The following is a 20,771-nucleotide window of genomic DNA, read 5'->3' as shown; positions in this document are numbered from 1 at the left end:
TTTACTCTGAAATTGAAAGAGCAGTTTGGATTTTGCTTGTGTAATTGAGATATTAATGGTATGTGCCTGAAATTGAATGAATAGTTTCATTATGAAGTTCAGAATCAGAACTAACTTGATTGTTTTAAGAAATATGTGTGCTTGTATTAAGAAGTAAGAACTAACTTGTTTACCTTTGGCAGGGAAATGATTGGATCAAGTTCAGCTTCATTATCAAGCTGCAAGATGGCAAATGCATCTCCCTTTCCATCCACTGCAGCTGGTTCTACTGATGTGACACTATCTATAACACCTCAAGTTAATGCTACTCAAGAAACACAAGCTACACAGCAGGCTACACAGGATCCTGCACCTGAAGTTGTACCGAAGAAGAAGGGGAAAACTAGATCAAAAGTTTGGAATGACTTTATAAGGATCAGCGAAGAAAAAGCACAGTGTAAGCATTGTTATAAGAAATTGCAAGCACATAGTAGAGGAAATGGAACTTCCAGCATGAAGACACATTTAGGCACATGTCCAGAGAATCCCAACAAGAAGCTCAAGGGACAAAAGAGTTTGGTGTTTCCACCACCAAGGCCTGGACAGTCATCACAGCTGGTTGCTGTAAGTTATGACAAGGATATGTGTAGAAGAAGATTGACTGAGTTTGTCGTCATAGATGAACTGCCATTTAGAATTGTAGAAGAAGAAGGGTTTAGAAGATATAGTGAACAGCTTGAACCTAGATTCAAGGTGCCAAGCAGGATGACCATTTATAGAGATCTTTTAATTATGTACAAAGATGAGAAAGAGAAGTTGAAGAAATACTTCAAGGAAAGTAAACAAAGTTTCCCTCTTACAACTGATACATGGACCTCCCCAAACAACTTCAATTATATGTATGTGACAGTGCACTTTATTGATATCCATTGGAAACTTAAAAAGAGGATCATCCTGTTTTGCTTGATCAAGGGTCATACTGGAGAGGAGATTGGGAAAATGCTTGAGAAATGTTTGCTGGATTGGGGTCTAGAAGATTTTTTTGGTGTGACTTTGGACAATGTCAGTGCAAATAGTGTCGCAATTGAGTATCTTCAAACCAGTGTCATCAATTGGACAGGAGCAGTAGTGAGAGCTCAATACATGCAGGTATAATTACTTTTCTTAGCTCTATTGCTATGTTTATTCTATACTTCTAGTAGGTTGATAGCATATATATTCAATATGAAACTTGAAACTGACTCAATATGAAAACTGATTCTAGTAGGTTGATAGCAGGTTGTTTAAGTTACATTTTAGTGTAGGTTGATCAAGGTACATGAAATGACATGCTTTATGATATTTCTTTGTGCTTGTTACTGATTTTTTGATGATATTTCCTTGTTCCATTCTTATCAGGTAAGGTGTGTTGTGCATGTTCTTGCGCTTGTTGTCAAAGATGTTGTGTTGTTGTATCACAAGTCAGTTGGAAGGATCAGATCAGTTATCAAGTTTGTTACCGGTTCTTCCTCTAGGTTGGCCAAATTCAAAGAATGTGCTGCTCTCGAGAAGATTGATTGTAAGAAGATGGTTTTCCTTGATGTGAAGACCAGGTGGAATGCTACGTATCTGATGCTTGAAGCTGTCATTCCATATGAAAAGGTATTTAAGAGGTTAGAAAGGGAGGACAAGAGCTTTCGTTCTAAGTATATTTTCAAAGAATCTGAAAGTGAAGCTTTACCTAATACCGATGATGATACTGTTGTAGTTGATAATGAAGATTATTATCTTAGTTCATCTAGTTAATCTGAATGTGGGGGACATGTATCTAGAAAGAAGAATACTAAGAAAAAGAACAATCCCCGTCATCATGCTCCCTATGCTGCAGACTGATCATATGCTAGGTGTCTTGTTAAGTGTTTAAAAATCTTCTTTGATGTTACTGTTAAGTTCTCGGCTTCAGTTCAGGTCACTTCACATGAATTTCTATGGAAGTTGGCATTGATCCATGAACAGTTGGTTCGTCTTAGAGCTATAGGAAACCGAGATCCTCATATTTCTAGGATGGCAGAAATAATGTTTCGGAAGTATAACGCATATTGGGGGGATTATGAAGATATGAACTCTGTTATGTATTTTTCTAAGTTGTTTGATCCTCGGGAGAAAGAATCTAGTTTGAAATTTGATCTGGAATGTTTGTATGAGCAAGATGATTTCAGGGTTACCACTGTTTTGAAGGCTGTGAAACAAGATATGGGAAGACTTTATGATGAGTACACCAGCATGTATTCAAATGCCAATGCAGAGGAAGGTGAAATCATTACTTACTATTGATCATCATTAGTTCATTACTTAATATTGCTTATCTGCTTTTTATCATAAAGATTGTTATCATCATTACTTACTATTGATTGTTCTGATGTCTTATGTACTGGGTCAACAGCTGCTGCTGGTGTTGATGACATGGTTGTTTCTGTGCAAGAAGAGAACATTGAGGATATGCTTGAATCAAGGAAGAAAAGGCGAAGAATGAATGTTCATACTACTCATCCAAAGTCAGAACTTGAAAGGTATTTGCTTGATGACTGTGAAGCGTCTACCAGGGAGTTTGATATTCTGGCATGGTGGCAGGCTAATAGTACCAAGTACAAGGTGCTATCACTTATGGCGAAGGATATTTTGGCAATACCGGTGTCTTCTGTTGCATCAGAATCTGCATTCAGTACCGGAAAGCGCATTCTTACCCCATGGAGAAGCTCGCTATCTGCCATGACAGTTGAAGCACTTCTCTGTACGCAAAGCTGGCTGCATAAACCTATCTCTCTTGATTTTCTGTGTGACTATGTACTAGATGACAATTCCAACATTGAAGATGGTAATAGAATCTCTTCTCTTTTGACTTGAAATTTGAATGAATGTTATCTTCTTTTATCTGTTAGTTTTTATACTTTTTATCATTAGACTTCATTGAATATATTTGAATATTTCTTCTTTGCATTCTTGTTGCAGACATTTTGGGAAAGGATGAAGATTAAGGGGATGATTGTCTTGAGAGATGGATGGACTGCAATCTTTTACTGGTCTGCTACTTGAGAAATGAAGATCAAATGGATGACTCTTTTTCTTTTAATATCAACTCTTTATGCTACTTGCTTTTTAACTTTGGTTTTATCAGATTTTTTGGTTAATCTTTAGATTTAAGACTTTGGTCAGCTTGTTTATGTACAGGTGCAGGGTATAGGTGAAAACTGAACCGAACCGAACCGTAACCGAATAGTATCGGTGCGGTTAAAAACCGAACCGAATACTAAACAGTTCGGCTACAATTTTAATTGTGATAACCGCACCGAACACGGTTAGGTGAACGGTTTTAGCTATAACCGCACCGAACCGAACCGCGTGCAGGCGTAATTATTACCGAAAATGCTTCTCACCCATCAAAAACAAAATGAATGGTGAGAGATCACGACACCTATTGGGGGAGTGGTTTTGGGGTATGTAGCAGCTTCGATTTATTACTTTCTTTTACCCATTCTTCTCTTTTCTCTGTGCAAAAGAAATTTCTAGGGATTTCAAAAGAAACACAAAGAGATGGGAAAAACAAATGAAAACCAACAGTTAGATTTCCGCTCAATCTACGATGATGCTTGGTACACAGTAGATAGACTCGTTTTAAGCAAGCAAAACACTGTTCTTACTGTGAAATTCTTTGAGTTTGATGAAGATGATGATGAGAAGTTCACCGTCAAAGATTTCAAAACAGCGAATGAGTTGGATCAGTTTTTGAACAGGTTTCGTCCAGCTTGTCTTCAGGTACAGGATGGAGAGTGTTATGATATGATACGTGGATCGGATGTCTGTGCAGTACTCGAAGTAAGTGAAAATGATCACAAGTTCTACAATGGTGTCATTGAATCGGTGAGTTGACTCAATCATTGGTTTGTTGTGAAGTGTTAAGTTCTTTCATTTTGTTTGTATGGGTACCTGGTTTATGTGGTGGTGAGTTAGTGACTGATTCATTATTTTTATTTATGTGATACTAGCAACTTATGTTTTGATTCAGGGTTTTACCTTTAGTTGAATGTTTTATCCGACTCCATTAATCAGTAGATTCATTCCATAACGTGAGTTGTTGAATCGGCAGGTTTGCACAGTGGCTGATTCTTATTTGAGGTGTTTTACTGCAAATTCTTTTATCTCCTCCATATATGTTTGAATTCAGGGTTGTTAGATTTTGGTGTTAGTGGTGGTGTTGAGTGGACAGGAAATGCTATTTGCCAATTTGATTTTGTTTGAATGTTATTTTTGATATTGTTACATGGTGTTGACAACAGATTGAACGTGAACCTCACACACGCAAAGGAGGAGAAGAAAGGTGTTCCTGTATTTATGTTGTTGGTTGGCTAGAAGGTCCAAATGCTTGGTGTACTGAACAGATGGGGATTAATCGCATTTGCAAACTTCAACCAGGCTCCCCTCTATTTGATTACTCGCTCGCGTGTTTCATGAAGAAGTCAAGAGAACATCTTGATTCGCTTTCGAAATGATAATCGTGTCCAAGTCAAAGAGGTAATAGATGGGTTCGTAGTTTGGATTATCTGAAAGTCTTGTTTATCAGACTGTAAGAATTAAAGCAGGCAAACTTTACATTCTTCTGGAAACCACCATATACATGCTAGGTGGTGGTGGATTATAAGAAGGTAGTCTTATGAACTTTACATTCCTCTGCAAACTTCACTCCAGTCTTTTTCACTGCTAGCAGTAGATGTTTCATTCGCTTTGTTATAATCATGAATTTTCCACATCTTCACTGTGCGATCTTTCGGACGTGTCATGGTTAGACACCCATCCATTTCTAAGAATCCGTAGCAGGAACTCACAGTATACTCTAAGGAATTAGGATCACTCTAAACTTCTCAGACCCAATATCAAATGCCATTATGGATTCAACCTTTCCATATCGCCGCGACCCATCCAAGGTGCGATGCCACTGTACATAAACCCATTCGCATAAGCACTGTTATTTCCATTAAGTTTACATGGGGGTACATCTTCAATTTACCACAGAAATATAAATTTGCGTTTTCCAGTACTAGGATCGAACCCAAAATAACATTCCAAAATAACATTCCGGCTGCTCTAAACTTCTACGATGACTTTCTCTTTCTCTACATCCGTAAACACTGATGACTTGATCCATGGTGTTACTTCTCCGGTGCAGACGTTGTATATCTGAACAGCAAAGATGTCAACCAAACAGATCAATCCTCCCTCCAACAGGTCCCAGAAACAAAATTAGCTGACAAGAAAGACTCATAACCCCTTGTGTGACCCTGACTAGTTCTTGATGTACTCGGAACGGCAATAAGGGCATGCTTCCTGAAGATTCGGGGACGATTTACCAAGCTCCATTTCGTACTCATCTTGGGGCACAAAATTATCAACTTTTTACTGTTGTCAATAAGCTAATGATAAACCCAATAAAACTAGGTACCCTCCGACACCAACACATGTATTTACTTGAGCTTCAAATTGCTCGTTAAACCATGTTTACAGTTGCATTTTGTAATGACGTACAGAGTTAAAACGCTTACCAATCATGCGACTTCATATTGATGATTGTAAACAAGAAAAACTGTACAAGCATGGGGATGTAGCTCAAATGGTAGAGCGCTCTCTTTGCATGCGAGAGGTTCAGGGTTCGATACCCTGCGTCTCCATTTTTATTTTGCTTTTTCTTTGTGGTGATTTTCTTTTTTGTTTGGCCCATTTTTATTTTGCTTTTTCTTTGTGGTGATTTTCTTTTTTGTTTGGCAGAGAACTAAATACCCTGCATCAGTGCATCTCCATTTTTATTTTGCTTTATGAATTTGTACATGGCATCAAATACTGTCGAATTTTACTAAGCCAATCCACCGGTGTAAAATAAAGAGAGAAAATAGTGATTGAAACCAACAATTTTTTATTTTGCTTTTTCTTTGTGGTGATTTTCTTTTTTGTTTGGCAGAGAACTAAATACCCTGCATCAGTGCATCTCCATTTTTATTTTGCTTTATGATTTTGTACATGGCATCAAATACTGTCGAATTTTACTAAGCCAATCCACCGGTGTAAAATAAAGAGAGAAAATAGTGATTGAAACCAACAATTTTTTATTTTGCTTTTTCTTTGTGGTGATTTTCTTTTTTGTTTGGCAGAGAACTAAATACCCTGCATCAGTGCATCTCCATTTTTATTTTGCTTTATGATTTTGTACATGGCATCAAATACTATCGAATTTTACTAAGCCAATCCACCGGTGTAAAATAAAGAGAGAAAATAGTGATTGAAACCAACAATTTTTTATTTTGCTTTTTCTTTGTGGTGATTTTCTTTTTTGTTTGGCAGAGAACTAAATACCCTGCATCAGTGCATCTCCATTTTTATTTTGCTTTATGATTTTGTACATGGCATCAAATACTGTCGAATTTTACTAAGCCAATCCACCGGTGTAAAATAAAGAGAGAAAATAGTGATTAAAACCAACAATCCAGTCTTTTAAAATCTGGCGAGATTGGGGTATACTGAAACTAATTGGGATATACCCAATAAGACAAAATCTGGTCATTATAAAGTAAAACCAAACCACCCCTTAATCTTGTATTTTTTAAATGACTAATATGTCCTTGGGTAATTAACACTAAAATTCTGAATAGATTAATTAATTGAGTTTAGATTAAAAATTTGAAATTATGAATTCAGTAGATTAAACCTTTCATCTGTCTTACGGTCGGCATGTAAATATTTCCTACCATGTCGGCTATCGTAAAGTCGGCATGCACATAATTTATAACAGTGCCGGCTGAATTTTTAGCCGGCATGATAAGGATTTATAACCTCGCCGACCTGTACTTATACTAAACAGAAAACAGAATATGGGTAGATGTAATTCACTTTATTCATGCAATTTTGGTTACTACATTGATTGAAACATAAAAACGAATGCACTTAGCATGTGCATCAAGCCTTTGAACCCCTAAGCGACCCTAGTGGACGAGTTATAGTCTCGTGAGGGCTTACATAGAGGTATACCTATAAAACCTATACTAAAACTTCTAAAACCATCAATCTTCCTCCGACGAAGACGATACCGCATCCAAGTAGTCCGGGTTATCCTCTGGGATTCTTTCGGCCAAGAAGTGATAGCTTGCATCGAACGCGAATGCTTCCCCCTTTACCTCCAAGTAGCGCGCTTTCACGACTTCGTGCTACAAAAACAAACTTACATTTTTTAGTGGTGTTTCATTGGAAGATAAAACAACATGGATCATGTAAAACAAGAGTTTTTCCCGGCACAACCTATGCCCTTCTATGTGTTGAAGTCAAGGGTTTTTCACCAACACGAGGAGGTCTTGAAGGAGGACTAAGAGCTTTTAGAGCTTTCTTCTTTGCCTTTTCCAACCTAAACAAGAACAATTAAGAAAAAAATTTACAGGTCGGCAGGGTCGACAGGTTTAACCAATCCGGCGTAACAATAGCCGGAAGGGTCGACTAAAACATACGTGCCGGCTAAAGTATAGCCGGCAGGGTATCATCAAAATAGCCTGCCGGTTGATGACAAATATGAACATAGTAGAACATGAATTTTTCATATTACAGGTCGGCAAGGTCCATTACCCATACACTGCCGGCCAAATAACATCCGACATGGTCTTATATAAATACCTTTCCGGTTTTATATATTCTAGGCATCAGGAACCAAATATTCAAAACAAGGGGCCGGTAGGGTAAAAACTGATAACATGCTGGCTTCATCAAAAATTGCCGCCGGCAAGGTCTACATTTGAATAACCTGTCGGCCCTGCTAGTAGCAGTTACAGATACTAAACAGTTGGCAAGTTCTTCAACCTAAGATCTTGCCGACCAAACCCTAACTATGAAATGCCGGCAAGGTCGATAACATAGTACCTTGCCAGCATCGCAACTGCCAATTCACATTTTCGATTTTTCTGTCCTAATTTAACATGCAAACATCAAATCGAAGTACTAGAGTGAGTTTAAGTAGGCCCGTACTTTCTTAATCGCACCATTTCTTCGCTTTGAGCGGGTTCAATTTCTCCTTCTTCAACCGTTTTTTTTCTTCACTTTCCTAGGAACCAAACTTGCAATTCCAGGGTTATACTCATTGGGTTTTCGATTAGCGTCTTTCATACGAGTATCTTTACGTCTTGGCGGATCCATTCTTGCAGATTAATCGTAGTTTTCGAATGACGATTTCGATGAGTTAATCGTCGAGTTTTTTTGATGGTGGTGGTGGTGGGGGTCGGTATGGTGGGGAGGAGAAGAAGAAGAGAATAAGAAGATGAAATGAAGAGAATAAAAACTGATTTAGGGTAATTAAGATTATTAATGGGTAAGGGTAGTTTCGTAACTTACCCATTAGGACTCCCATAAAACCCTCAAAAAGAGTCCCTTTAAAATTGGGTATACCCCAATTAGTTTGAATATACCCTCAATCTCGCCAGGTTTTCAAATGTATGGATTTTTTTTTTTAATGTATGGAGAATTTTACATCCAGACCAATAGAGTTCAAGATTTGAATAGAGAATGGACACCCAACAATAACCAAAAAAAAAAAGAATATCAATTTATTTGGCTGTGTAGTAATAAGATAACAAGAAGAAATGATCAATGACATGATTTACATGAATTTTTGGCCTTTCATGAGAATTGCTCTGGTTAATATTCCAACCGAAAATGATGTATCAGCCAAAGTTGAAAAAGAAAACTTTGATCTCAACTGATCCGTGATACTCCATAATAGTTGGATGTGGACTAATGACGAAAATAAACATTTGAAAGCACATAAAGCCCCGATCAAGTGGGTCGTTTTAACAAAATCACGTGATGGTATAAATAATTGATCGCCTTACCCTGAGTGTAGGATATCAACTAGTAATGGTGTAGGCCTGTAGTGTAGGCTAAAGAGTTTAATGGTTCTGGTACTGTTAATTTTGACACATGTCTATCAATCACTTGATTCATTTTTCTAAAGTACGTTGTCCAGTACTACTGCATAAATAAACATGATGTACGATTATCATCGAATTCATTGAAATTACGTTTCACTGTTGGTTAAAGTTTTATCTTAAAATCTGCAGAACTTCTTCTGCTCTACCACCATTGTTACTATCTCATTTCTACTGCTCCTTTTCTTCTCTTTTATTTTTTCTCTGTAGAAGAAATTTTCTAAGATATTACAGGTAATTATGGTTCGGGGTCGTCCCAGAAAATTTAATCAAAACCCAGTGTTAGATTTCCGTTCAATCACTGATAATGCTTGGTATACAGTGGATAGACTAGTTTTCTGCAAGAAAAATAACACTCTTACTGTAAGGTTCATGGGGTTCGATAATAAAGATGATGATGAGGAACTTAGTGTCGAAGATTTCAAAACTTTGAAAGAATTAGATGAATTTGTGGACAGATTTCGTCCAGCTTGTGTTCAGTTGCAGGATGGAGAGTGTTATGATATGAGACGTGGATCGTATGTTTGTGCAGTATTTGATCCAAGTGAAGAGAATCACAAGTTTTACAACGCTGTTATTGAATCGGTGAGTCGACTCAGTTCCCCTTTCATTGCAAGAATTTTCATTTTCTCTGTATGAATTTGCGTTTTAGTTAGTTTAGAGCTTTCATGGTGGTGGTGGTGGGTTAACTTATGGTTTGATTCAGCTGAATGTTATTGAACCGGTGAGTGAGGCAATGACTGATTCATAATTGCTTGATTATCGAAAAAACAGGAGTTATTTGGCCCAAGTTACCGGTTCTTATATAGGTTCTTTTAGTGCGTATTTCTTTGATCCTCATTATCTGTTTAAATTCAGGATTAATTTTAACTTTTAAATTTTGGTGGTGGTGAACCTGGTGGTGGTGGGTGGTGGTGACATTTAAGGCACTGTCTACATTATACTTTGCTAGGAAATGCTACTTCATTGAATGCATTTTTTATATTATCGCATTACAGGTGGAATTTAGCAGATTGAACGTGAACCTCACAGACGCGAAGGAGGAGAAGCGTGTTGTTCTTGTATATATGTGGTTGGGTGGTTAGAAGGTCCAAACGCAAGGTGTACTGAACAGATGGGGATTAAACGCATTTATAAACTTCAAGCAGGATCCCCGTTATTTGATCAAGCGCTCGCATGTTTCGTGAAGATGGCACGAGCACAACTAACTTGAATTTGGTTTCAAATGGTAATAGTCTTATACCAGTCGGTCATTATTGATGTAAATGTTTGAATTTGGCAGAGTAGTGCCGCTTAAAGATAAATGCCGTGCGCAGTTTGGATTACTTCTTCTTTGGGGTCAGCGTAAGTTCTAAGTAGCATGGTATATGAAAACTAGGAAAATGTAGATTTTGTGGAATTATATGTACTGCTATGTCTTTTAGGACAGCCCGATATCATGAATTTTGTAAGTAATAGTAATTTGGTTAACTAGTTTTCCTCTCAATTCAATATACTTGCTTGGTGTTTTCTTAGCACTGACATCTAAGTTCTCTCCCATTTCTCTAAATGCTAAAACTACCAATCATGTATTTTCGAGTTCATAACCAGCTTTCGTCAGATGATTACCCATTATCATCCCCCCTATGAATAACTTCTTTGTTCCGGATTCCATGTTCTAAATTCATAGGCAACTAGTTAGACAATAACAAAGGCAAAGCAATTTTATATGCCAGACGATGGGGGTCTTTTACACTTCATAATTGTTATCTCTGCAACACCATGGAGGAATCATTTGTCTCTACTACATTGTCTTGTCTTGAGGAAAATCTGGAACCATTTCTTGAATAGTTTTGATGCAGATTAGGTTGCTGTCCTGAAGAAGTAAATTCTTACAATGCAAATCATTTTCTTCGATTAATACTTGCCCATAGTTTACACCTTCACTAGAAATTTCCATCAAGGAAAGAAAGAAGAAATAACAAGTCTGGGTTTGTTCATGTCGTGTTCATACTACTAAAAACAGTCATCCGCAGAAATGAAATCAATGAAATTTCTTCATTTGTTGAGTGGACCTAGACATAAATACATGCAGTTAAGGTACCTTAGTTCCCTTTACTACTTTGCTTTCATTTTCTTGTTTCGTCCTCATCTTTATCAAGTTTGGGAGTTGCTGAAAATACTGAAGCATGTACCCAAACAATATTCATTAAAGTTGTACTATATGTAATAATGAGACTTCTTCTGAGTTGGAAACAAGGATAGTTAATGCTGAATTGAAAAAAAGAAATGAAGTACTTTGATTCCTTATTCAGGGACTGACGTACATTTATCTTCTTCTTTTTCTCCGGAGCTTTGGTTCCCTTCTGTATCATCGGTTAATTTAGGCGTCACCAAAACAAGCATGTTTCCATAATTTGTCTAAACAATCTCCATGCATAGCAAGTGCAGATTTTAGAGAATTTGTAGCTGAATCAAGCTTGGTAGCAAACTTGGTTTCTACGGAACTAAAAGACATTTCAATTTTGTTGCCGAGCTTGGTTTCAAGTGCTGCGCTGAGCTTGGTTTCAAGTGTTGTGACAATGGCATCAATTTCAATTGGTGTTAACTTGTCTCCCATTGTAACGAAAGGTAGGTGGGTGAAAATTTAGGGTTTTGAGTTGTTGCGGAAGCTGTTGAAAGGATCTGTTTCTAGATAAAAATCTAAAAACTCTGTATCTGATACCAACTAGTGTAGCACATAACAGAGGTAACAGGGATAGGTTTAAGTTTCGTCAAAAACTTAATAGAAAACTGATTCTAGGATCAAGATTCTAAGACAAAAGATTGATAAACAAACTTGATAATAATACATGTTTTGTAAACAAGAGTTCCATCCTTTATATAGACTTACATGAACTGATTAAAGGAAAGAGTTTGACGAAAACTAGAAAAAGAAATACTTGCGAAACAAACTAACTTAATCTGACGTAATGGATCAACAGTCATTGTTGATCCAAAATCATGAGTTCAACTGTTACAGTTGATCCAGAAGAAAGGGATCAACAATCATTGTTGATACAGAGAAAGATGTACTACATCAATTTTATTACATGTTCTCATGAGTTTAACATTTTTCCTTCAGAATGTGATTTACATTCTTTCATGAGTTTTAAGTTTATGTTCCTCCATGGCTATTGCTCTGATATTTCAAAAACTGATTCTCATGTGATTTACACTTCTCACAAGGTCTGAACCTTTGTGACTACCGAGTATAGGATTTATACTTATCATAATTTATACTTACCATTGAGCCAAAGCTGAATTCGATAACAAACATGTAACAAAAATGATCAATCACGCAACTTATACCTATCATTTTGATGCTTCATGACAGAAGGTTGATTTCAACCGACGCCATGAACACTCATACGGCACAATACTCTAATTATTTAGAGCAGAACGGACATTTAAAATCACACTGAGCCCGCCACCAACGAGCAAAGTACCCGTCTGGCACATTTTTTATAAATAAAAATCATGCCATGAGTACAAATAAACTAATTTGAAGTTAATCATCTTTTAATCATATCCACTTTTATAAAATCACGGTTGACATGGTCATCCCCTTTTCTCTTATCAGGGTTGCCATGCGGTGTAGGATAACAAATACCGTGGTGTAGGTTAAGAGTATTATATTCTTATTCGGACATTTGTCTTGTATGAACTATGAAGCGTGCTGCAGTACACAACTGTCTTAAGTACTACTACTATCTACTATCATCTTCAGCTCCACTCCACCATTATTACTTTTACCCATTCTTCTCTTTCTCTCTGCAAAAGAAAATCTCTGGGGATTTCAAAAAAAGAAAGAGCAGAAAAATGGGAAAAACAAATCAAAACCAACAGTTAGATTTCCGCTCAATCTACGACGATGCTTGGTACACAGTGGATAGACTCGTTTTAAGCAAGCAAAACACTGTTCTTACTGTGAAATTCTTTGAGTTTGATGAAGATGATGATGAGATGTTCACTGTCAAGGATTTCAAAAGTGTAAATGAGTTGGATCAGTTTTTGAACAGGTTTCGTCCAGCTTGCCTTCAGGTACAGGATGGAGAGTGTTATGATATGAGACGTGGATCGGATGTCTGTGCATTACTCGAACAAGGTGAACATGATCAAAAGTTCTACAATGGCGTCATTGAATCGGTGAGTTGACTGTATGACTATTTACCGTAAGTGTTTTCATTTTCTTTCCATGTGCATGTGGTTTAAGTTAGGGTTTGTTGGTGGTGGTGAGGTAGTGAGTCTTATTGAATCGGTGGGTGAGTTAGTGACTGATTCATTTCTTGATTTATATGATATTGGCAATTTATGTTTTGATTCAGGACTTTAGGGTTTTACCTGTGGTTGAATGTTTTATCTGACTCCACTAATCACAACATGAGTTATTGAATCGGCGGGTTGACACAGTGCCTGATTCTTATTTGGGTTGTTTTAGTGAAAATTCTTTTCATCTCCTTATTATATGTAATATGTTTAAATTCATGGTTGCTAGATTGGTGTTAGTGGTGGTGTTGGGTGGACAGAAAACACTGCATTGTACATCTAGGAAATGCTATTATTGCCAATTTGGCTTCGTCGAATGTTATTTTTGATACTATTACATGGTGTTGACAACAGATAGAACGTGAACCTCACACACGCCAAGGAGGAGAAGAGCGCTGTTCCTGTATATATGTGGTTGGTTGGCTAGAAGGTCCAAATGCATGGTGTACTGAACAGATGGGTATTCAACGTATTTGTAAGCTTCAACAAGGATCCCCATTATTTGATCACGCGCTTGCATGTTTCATGAAGAGGTCACGCCAACATCTTGATTCGGTCTTGATATGATTATCGTATCTAAGTCAATGAGGTAACAAATGGGTTTGTTGTTTGGGTTATTTTGTTCTCTGTCAGCAGTAAGTTACAAGTAGTATATGGTACGAAAACTAGGAAAGTTAGACTTGGTGGAATCATTGATATCCTCTGCCTTTGTAAATATTGATATCCTCTAGTACAACTTGATGTTATGAATTCCGTAGTAATGGTTTAATTACTAGTTCTTTTGTCAAGTAAACTCTTCTCTCGTGTGTGTTTCCGTATTATGACCTCTTATTTCTACCAAAATTCCACATTCAGCACTGTAATTTTACGGAATGAAGGGAATTCCTTTGATTATGAACTTACTGAGAGTCTTCTTTATCAGACTGTAAGAATAAAAGCAGGCAACCTTTACATTCCTCTGAAAACCACCATATATGTGTGCATTCATACATGCTAGGTGGTGGTGGATTATAAGAAGGTAGTCTTATGTTCACTTCAGCCCAGTCCTACTGACGTACTGAGTTAAAACACTTACCAATCTTGCGACGTGATTGGTTGTCCCTAAACATGAAAAGCAGTACATGCATGGGGATGTAGCTCAAATGGTAGAGCGCTCGCTTTGCATGCGAGAAGTATAGGGTTTGATACCCTGCATCTCCATTTTTATTTTGCTTAATATTGTTCTTCTCCTTCCTCTTATCTTTGCCTGTTTCATCCATAATTCTCCTAAATCACGTTATATGTTTCATCCATAATTCTCCTAAATCACGTTATCAGACACGATGCTCTAACCAAGCAGCAAAATTTATATTTTTTTCTTGGCACATCATGTAATTTAAGGCTCAGACATTTTCTTTTCTAGGATCAAATTTCTGTCGTTTTTCAAACTTGTATTTTTTTTTCTTTTAATATATTTACTTGTGCAAGATGTATGGCTTTGCTCTGTTAGTTTAATGTGCTGTCTATATTTGTTAAAATTTTATTGTTTGTAACGTGTGTTTTAATAATGTATAGTGCATGCTGTATTAAATTTTTTGTGAAACAGTAATGCCGTTTCATTTCTGAATTAATGGTCATCCACTACCAATTAATGGTCATCCACTGATTAATGGTCATTCACTCAATTTTTGATGTTAATTAATGATCATCCAATAAGAAGTGTTGATTGTTGACATTGTCGACGGGTTACAATTGGGATTCAAATATGACTAAGATGATTCAAATATAACTTCTTTTAGCTTACAAAAAGTGATATGAGTCAGATTTATTTATTTTTTCATTTTTTTACTTCTTTCGTATACTAACGAACCACTATTTTGAAGTATGCAAACAAGAGATCCACTATCTTTAGTAAGCTATTCAACCTAAAGTAAGTGGTTGACATGTACAGTAAGATTCTCTTGACTCGTTGAGATGAAGAAATTTCTCAAATTATGCTAATTGTAGAAAAAATTTGAAAATATAAAGAACCCTAAAGTAATGTGGGTTAGGCGTACTGACTTATGTGAAGCATATGAAAAGGGACATATATATTGTGAGACAAAGATGTATTTTTGTCCCTGATAGTAATGACACCAAAGTATAAACATTAACCGAACATGGGATCAAGCTAAGATGTAATTCTAGCTCGCATCAAAAATAAAAGATTTAGGAATGAATCTTGTTAATGGTATCGGTACAAGCAATGTAATGCAGGTACCATAGTAGCAACCGATTTCCATAGGAATATCATACTTTATTTGGCAAGAAGAACTTTGTCTAGCCAATTGACTTTAGTTGATGTAGACCCATTTTATGCACTAATGAAAATACATAAATATCACGAGACGAAAATTCTCTAAACACTTGAGATATATCTGGATGAAAAGTATATTATCCCCCCTAAACGTAATATATATTCACTCTAAAGTACTTGAGTTGAATCTCACGTTTGTTACTAATAAGGCCACACCACTTATTTAATATCTCAAGATTCAATGTCTAACAGATAGTGGTTTCCCTCCCACCAGCTTAAGGAATTTAAACTAGTTGTTGAACTATTTCCTTATAATGTGACTACGATATTGGATCATCGAGCGAAGCAATGCTCAAATTTTGTTTCCAAGATGGAACAAAGATGAAAAGTCACAAAAGCTCTATATGTACCGAGAGCTAATCACCTTATTAAATTCCAAAGAGACCCATGCAAGTGGATATCATATGGAAACTCACAATGATGAGAATGTAATTGATTGCATCTTTTACATATAGTCTCTAATATATTTTGAAGGAATATATCTTAGAGAAACTAATGAGTCAATCTATTGAAATGTAAATCACTATAGTATTTGGATTATTGAATCCATATTGACTCCGACAATGAAATGTTGGATATTGACTCATACAGGCTTTGACATAACCATAAAGGCACTTTGGTTGTGACATGATGTTTCATTTTGAAAGGAATCATGCGTACATCACTGTCTTTGAGTGGACGAGACAATGGGAAAAAAATTGACAGAATGCGAAGTGACAGCATATCTCTCAATAAGCGTTTTCTAAAGTACTAGATGCACAACCCCTTTCCCATTATGCTTTTAGGTAAGAAAGCATATCACTCATTTTTACAAAGTTTTCAGTAAAACAGGATCGAGACCATCCTAAGATGCAAATGGTAAAATTTAACAGAAAACAAGGTGAAATTCAGAAAAATATCCATGCAGAATGCGGACCATTAAAGTGACTTATGGCTCTGGTGAATGTTTTGACGGACTAATTATAGTTCCCAAGAAATTTGCGTTTGGAAAACTACTAGCACATATTTTACATGTAAGGACTCACCATCCCTTGTAAATGTTAGCGAGTGTACATCAAAAGGACTTGATGGTTATTGCATGTTTAATAGGATCATTGCAGAGTATCCTATACCCCAAGGTCTCGCAAAGGATATATTCAAAGGTTACAGATGGTGCCTAAGGCATGGTTATGCGTACAAACATATCTTTAACTGCTTGGGGAATATGCAATATAGACGCATCTTTACTTAATTCGTTTTAGAACCCAATATTAGTCAACCTTTTATGTGTACCAGTTGGTAATTGGATTTAAGCCTGACATTCGTGTTCTTGCACATTTTTGGTTGCACTATATATGTGCCATTACGACTCCACATCGTACTACGATGGGTCTTCAAAACTGTTAAGTAGTTATGTTGGAAATGAGTTCCCAACAATTATCCGCATTTTAAACCTTTGGCAGGAGATATCTTACCGCTAGATTTGCGGGTTGTCATTTTAATGAGACAGTCTTCCCGTCATTAGGGGGAGATAAGAAAAAGTATTTTCTAAGGGAACGACAGGAATTGTCGTGGTGTGCTCCCATTGTGTCTCATATTGATTCTTGTACTCCACAAATGTAAACGTGAAGTGACAAAGAATAATCGATTTTCAGAATGTACACTGATGCTGCTAAAGTGATGAGATCACACATACCAGTTGTAAACCTACCTTCAAGGTTACAAATCCTCAATAAAGGATATACACCATAGACTAAGGTGTTACAAATACACTCAATGGAAGTGCGGTTGAGGCCGTGGCTCCATAAAGGAAGTTGGAGAGACCACTTGGTTCGATCAATCCTCACCTAGAAAGGAATTAGGTGAGTAAGGCACAACTTATTTATATCATCAGAACTCATAAGATTGTCTCTGAATATGTCCATGAGTCAAACTGAAGGACGCTCAGAAATTTAATGATTCCAGAGAACAATGACATCCCAAGTGGATTATGAGAATGCGCACGAGTCAATGAAAAGATCATGCGAGCATATTGATGATTAATTTCATATACACTTGCTTAAGGAAATAGAGCACGATGAGATCGAACCATTCTCCTTATTGCTTAATGTCAACGAATAGCATATTTGGCCTATACAATCCAGGTAGAACTTGGTTCTTTGACAAATATACAAGTATTTGGTGTGGTAGTGCTAACCAACCAAGTGTAAATCCTATTGGACACACATGATTAATTTGTCACAAAGCATAATGAGAAGAAAGCAGTCTTCAAGTATAAGGACTCACCTTGTGGCACGAGGTTTCTCACAAATCCCTGGAATTGTTCTCTTGTAATGATCTTTATAGTATTCCGCTACTTAGTTAGCTTGGTAATTTCAAAAGGACTTGAAATGCAGCATATGTATGTGGTTGTTACGTATCTTTGAAAGAATCAAAAGATAAAATATATTTACAAAAGTACTTGATAGTCTTTTGTTTCCCAAATCAAGTGACTCTAAACCGTAGAGTGCGTTTACAGTTAGATAGAACTCACTTTTAGATTGAAGCAATCAGGCGGATGTGGTATACCCGTCTAAGTGGCTATTTGATTTGGATGGGATAGACAAGTAAGTTATTTTTCCTTGCGTATTGACAAGAAAGTTCCTGATTTGGAATTGTAGCTATCTATCTCGATGGTAAATATGTAATGGGTACTCTTGATGTAATAAGAGACCTTAAAAGCTATTTGAAATCCGAATTTGAGATGAAAAATCTAGGGAAATCTCGAGCGAATACTGAGCTTGTGGTATATTATTCAACCAGTTTGCATATGTCTAAAATTGTCAGGAAATTTAACTGAGACATGCATCATGATAGCACTCCCACGATTAGTCGAGGTTCAAATGTATGTAAGTGACCATTTCGTTTAAAGGAAGATGACGAAAATGTATTGGGAGATGAAATTCCCATATCTAAGTACAATATACGCATTGTTGTACTTAGTATAGTAATCGATTAAATTTTGCACCCTCATGGAACTTTTTAGATAAATATAGCTCAGCGCCAACACAACGCCATTGGAATGGTACAATGAATGTAATCATGTACTTAAAAGTAACCATTGACATGAGTTTGTTTTATCCCTGCAAAGACATAAAAAGGAATGTTAAAGGAACTGCAGTCCAAAGGTTGTTGATTATGAAGGAACAATAATCTTTTCTCCAACAAAAGTAATCAGGGGGAGATATGGTAGACTATTTTCTAAGTCATTACCGATATTTAGTTTCGAAAAGTATATGACTAAAGGAACTATCTGGAACAACTCTGAAAGTAATCAGGGGGAGGATCCAAGGATATGATGTCGACATATTTTACTTTGAAATTGAAGATGTGTTGTACTCTTTTTCCCTTCGATCGAGAATAGTTTTTCCCAAAGGGTTTTGTTACTCGACAAGGTTTTTAGCGAGACAACACTAAAAACATCAAGTATGTTGAACGTTGAAGACATAAAGATCGTATTGATATTACAGAAAATATCTGAATCAAAGAAATGAAATGCGATAGTCTGTTAAGCAACGTAACTTTTAGAATCAACAACAGGGTTTTTATAAACGTTCAAGTCACCAAAGTAAAGTGTGATAAACTCCTTTTGACTGCATTAGACTAATGAAAATTGTCTGACATCAGGAGGAGCATCTAATGGTGTGTTGAACTCTTTTCCTTCACCGAGGTTACTTTTTCCCACAGGGTTTTGTTGCTCGGCAAGGTTTTTAATTAGACAACAACAAACACCGGGAATTAACTTCCCAACCAAGGCTATTGTCTTTTACACGAGGATTTTCTGCCTAAGAAGTTGTGAAGCAACTAATCAACTTCAACGAAGCAAAGTGATCATCTGCAATGGATCACCTTTACTTGCATCTGTCACGTTGTACTCTTTCCCCTTCGTCAAGGTTTTGTCCCACTGGGTTTCCTTGTCAAGGTTTTAATGAGGCAACATTATATGTTCTAAATTTGCTTAATATTGTACTCTTTTACTTTAGTTCAGGTTTTGTCCCTATGGGTTTTCCTGACGAAGTTTTAACGAGGCAATTAACTTAGACTCGTCGGTCTTTGAAGATCATATTGCATGTGATGAACTACATGTAAAGTACGAGATAACAACATGTGAATAGTTGTACCAAGGTTTTGTCCCACCGGGTTGTTCCTTATCAAAGTTTTTGTAAGGCAATTGATTTCGGCACAAGTCATCAAGGAGAGAACGACGTTTGAAGAACTATATGTAAAGCATTATGTATAAAGTTTTGTTATTGAACCGCACAAGGGGGAGTGTTACAGGGCCTGCGGCCCATGGATGTGCGGTCCAACTAAATTCCTAGGGTTGTATATAAGGGAAATTATGTAAAGATTCTATACTACTCTCCTAATAATATTTTTCTTCTCCTTCCTCTTATCTTTGCCTGTCCCATCCACAATTCTCCTAAATCAAATATCAATTTGTTTCGCTGCAGTAAGATAACAAAAAATGATTAGTGACATGATTTATTATCCAGCCCGATAGAGTTCCAACCGAAAATGATGTATCAACCAAAGTTGAAAAAAAAAAGGAAAAAGAACTTTGATCTCAACTGATCCGTGATATTCCAAAATAATACTCTAATCTCTTTTGAGTAAAAATTCCCAAATGTTGACTAACGACGAAAATAAACATGGGAAAATATTTGAAAGCACACAATGCGCGCTACAGACGAGCAAGTCCTGAACAAGTGGGCCGTTTTAAAAAAATCACAGAATGGGCATAAATGACAGGCAAGTGGTGCCATTTTAACAAGAAAACATTTCTCTGAGATTGGTGTGACATTATTTGCCAATGCATAAGTATTTAATCTTTAGCATCTCTCCGGAATCAACTACAATAGTACAACGATTTGTACAAATCATGTAGAGGCATCATGACAGTTGCGCCAATATTCTAACCCAAAAAAATGACGTCCAAATTTGAAAAATAAGATTGATCTCGATCAATAATTTTTTAAATAGAAAATCCATCAGATTGAACAAGGACTAATTTGGAACGCGCGATTGCGATATTTATATTAATTGGGGATATAGGAAAAAGACAAAAACAAGATTTAAATAGTAAATCAAGGTCACTCCATATCCATGTATTTTCACTAATTCCTAATTTATCCCTCATTAATCAGGTTTATTGGTTAATAAAAATT

The 20,771-nt window shown here is 36.5% G+C and overlaps 2 protein-coding genes and 1 non-coding gene across 4 annotated transcripts; all 3 read left to right on the top strand.

The window, feature by feature from the left end:
- Positions 1-3,484: 3,484 nt before the first annotated feature.
- LOC113334171 lies at positions 3,485-4,753 on the top strand. Its single transcript, XM_026580521.1, has 2 exons — positions 3,485-3,876; positions 4,293-4,753. The coding sequence occupies exons 1-2, from the start codon at positions 3,550-3,552 to the stop codon at positions 4,503-4,505; spliced, it is 540 nt and encodes a 179-aa protein (XP_026436306.1). The 5' UTR covers positions 3,485-3,549; the 3' UTR covers positions 4,506-4,753.
- Positions 4,754-5,605: 852 nt separating this feature from the next.
- On the top strand, positions 5,606-5,678 carry TRNAA-UGC. The gene has a single exon. It is a non-coding gene; the product is annotated as a tRNA-Ala (tRNA).
- A 3,390-nt stretch (positions 5,679-9,068) lies between these two features.
- Positions 9,069-10,457, top strand: LOC113333910. Of its 2 annotated transcripts, none has more exons than XM_026580275.1 (2): positions 9,069-9,551; positions 9,979-10,457. In XM_026580275.1, the coding sequence occupies exons 1-2, from the start codon at positions 9,207-9,209 to the stop codon at positions 10,177-10,179; spliced, it is 546 nt and encodes a 181-aa protein (XP_026436060.1). In that variant the 5' UTR covers positions 9,069-9,206; the 3' UTR covers positions 10,180-10,457. The 2 variants fall into 2 exon arrangements, with proteins under 2 accessions (XP_026436060.1, XP_026436061.1); XM_026580276.1 differs by having other exon boundaries at positions 9,965-10,457.
- Positions 10,458-20,771: the final 10,314 nt, after the last annotated feature.

This window comes from Papaver somniferum, unplaced genomic scaffold (assembly GCF_003573695.1).
Source record: "Papaver somniferum cultivar HN1 unplaced genomic scaffold, ASM357369v1 unplaced-scaffold_135, whole genome shotgun sequence".
Taxonomy (NCBI): Eukaryota; Viridiplantae; Streptophyta; class Magnoliopsida; order Ranunculales; family Papaveraceae; genus Papaver; species Papaver somniferum.
This window is presented reverse-complemented; position numbering and strand designations above follow the sequence as displayed.

Coding starts and splice junctions, on each gene's coding strand:
- LOC113333910 (XM_026580275.1), top strand. CDS start 9,207: ATGGTTCGGGGTCGTCCCAGAAAATTTAATCAAAACCCAGTGTTAGAT. Junction 9,552..9,978: donor ACAACGCTGTTATTGAATCG/GTGAGTCGACTC, acceptor GGAATTTAGCAG/ATTGAACGTGAACCTCACAG.
- LOC113334171 (XM_026580521.1), top strand. CDS start 3,550: ATGGGAAAAACAAATGAAAACCAACAGTTAGATTTCCGCTCAATCTAC. Junction 3,877..4,292: donor ACAATGGTGTCATTGAATCG/GTGAGTTGACTC, acceptor TGTTGACAACAG/ATTGAACGTGAACCTCACAC.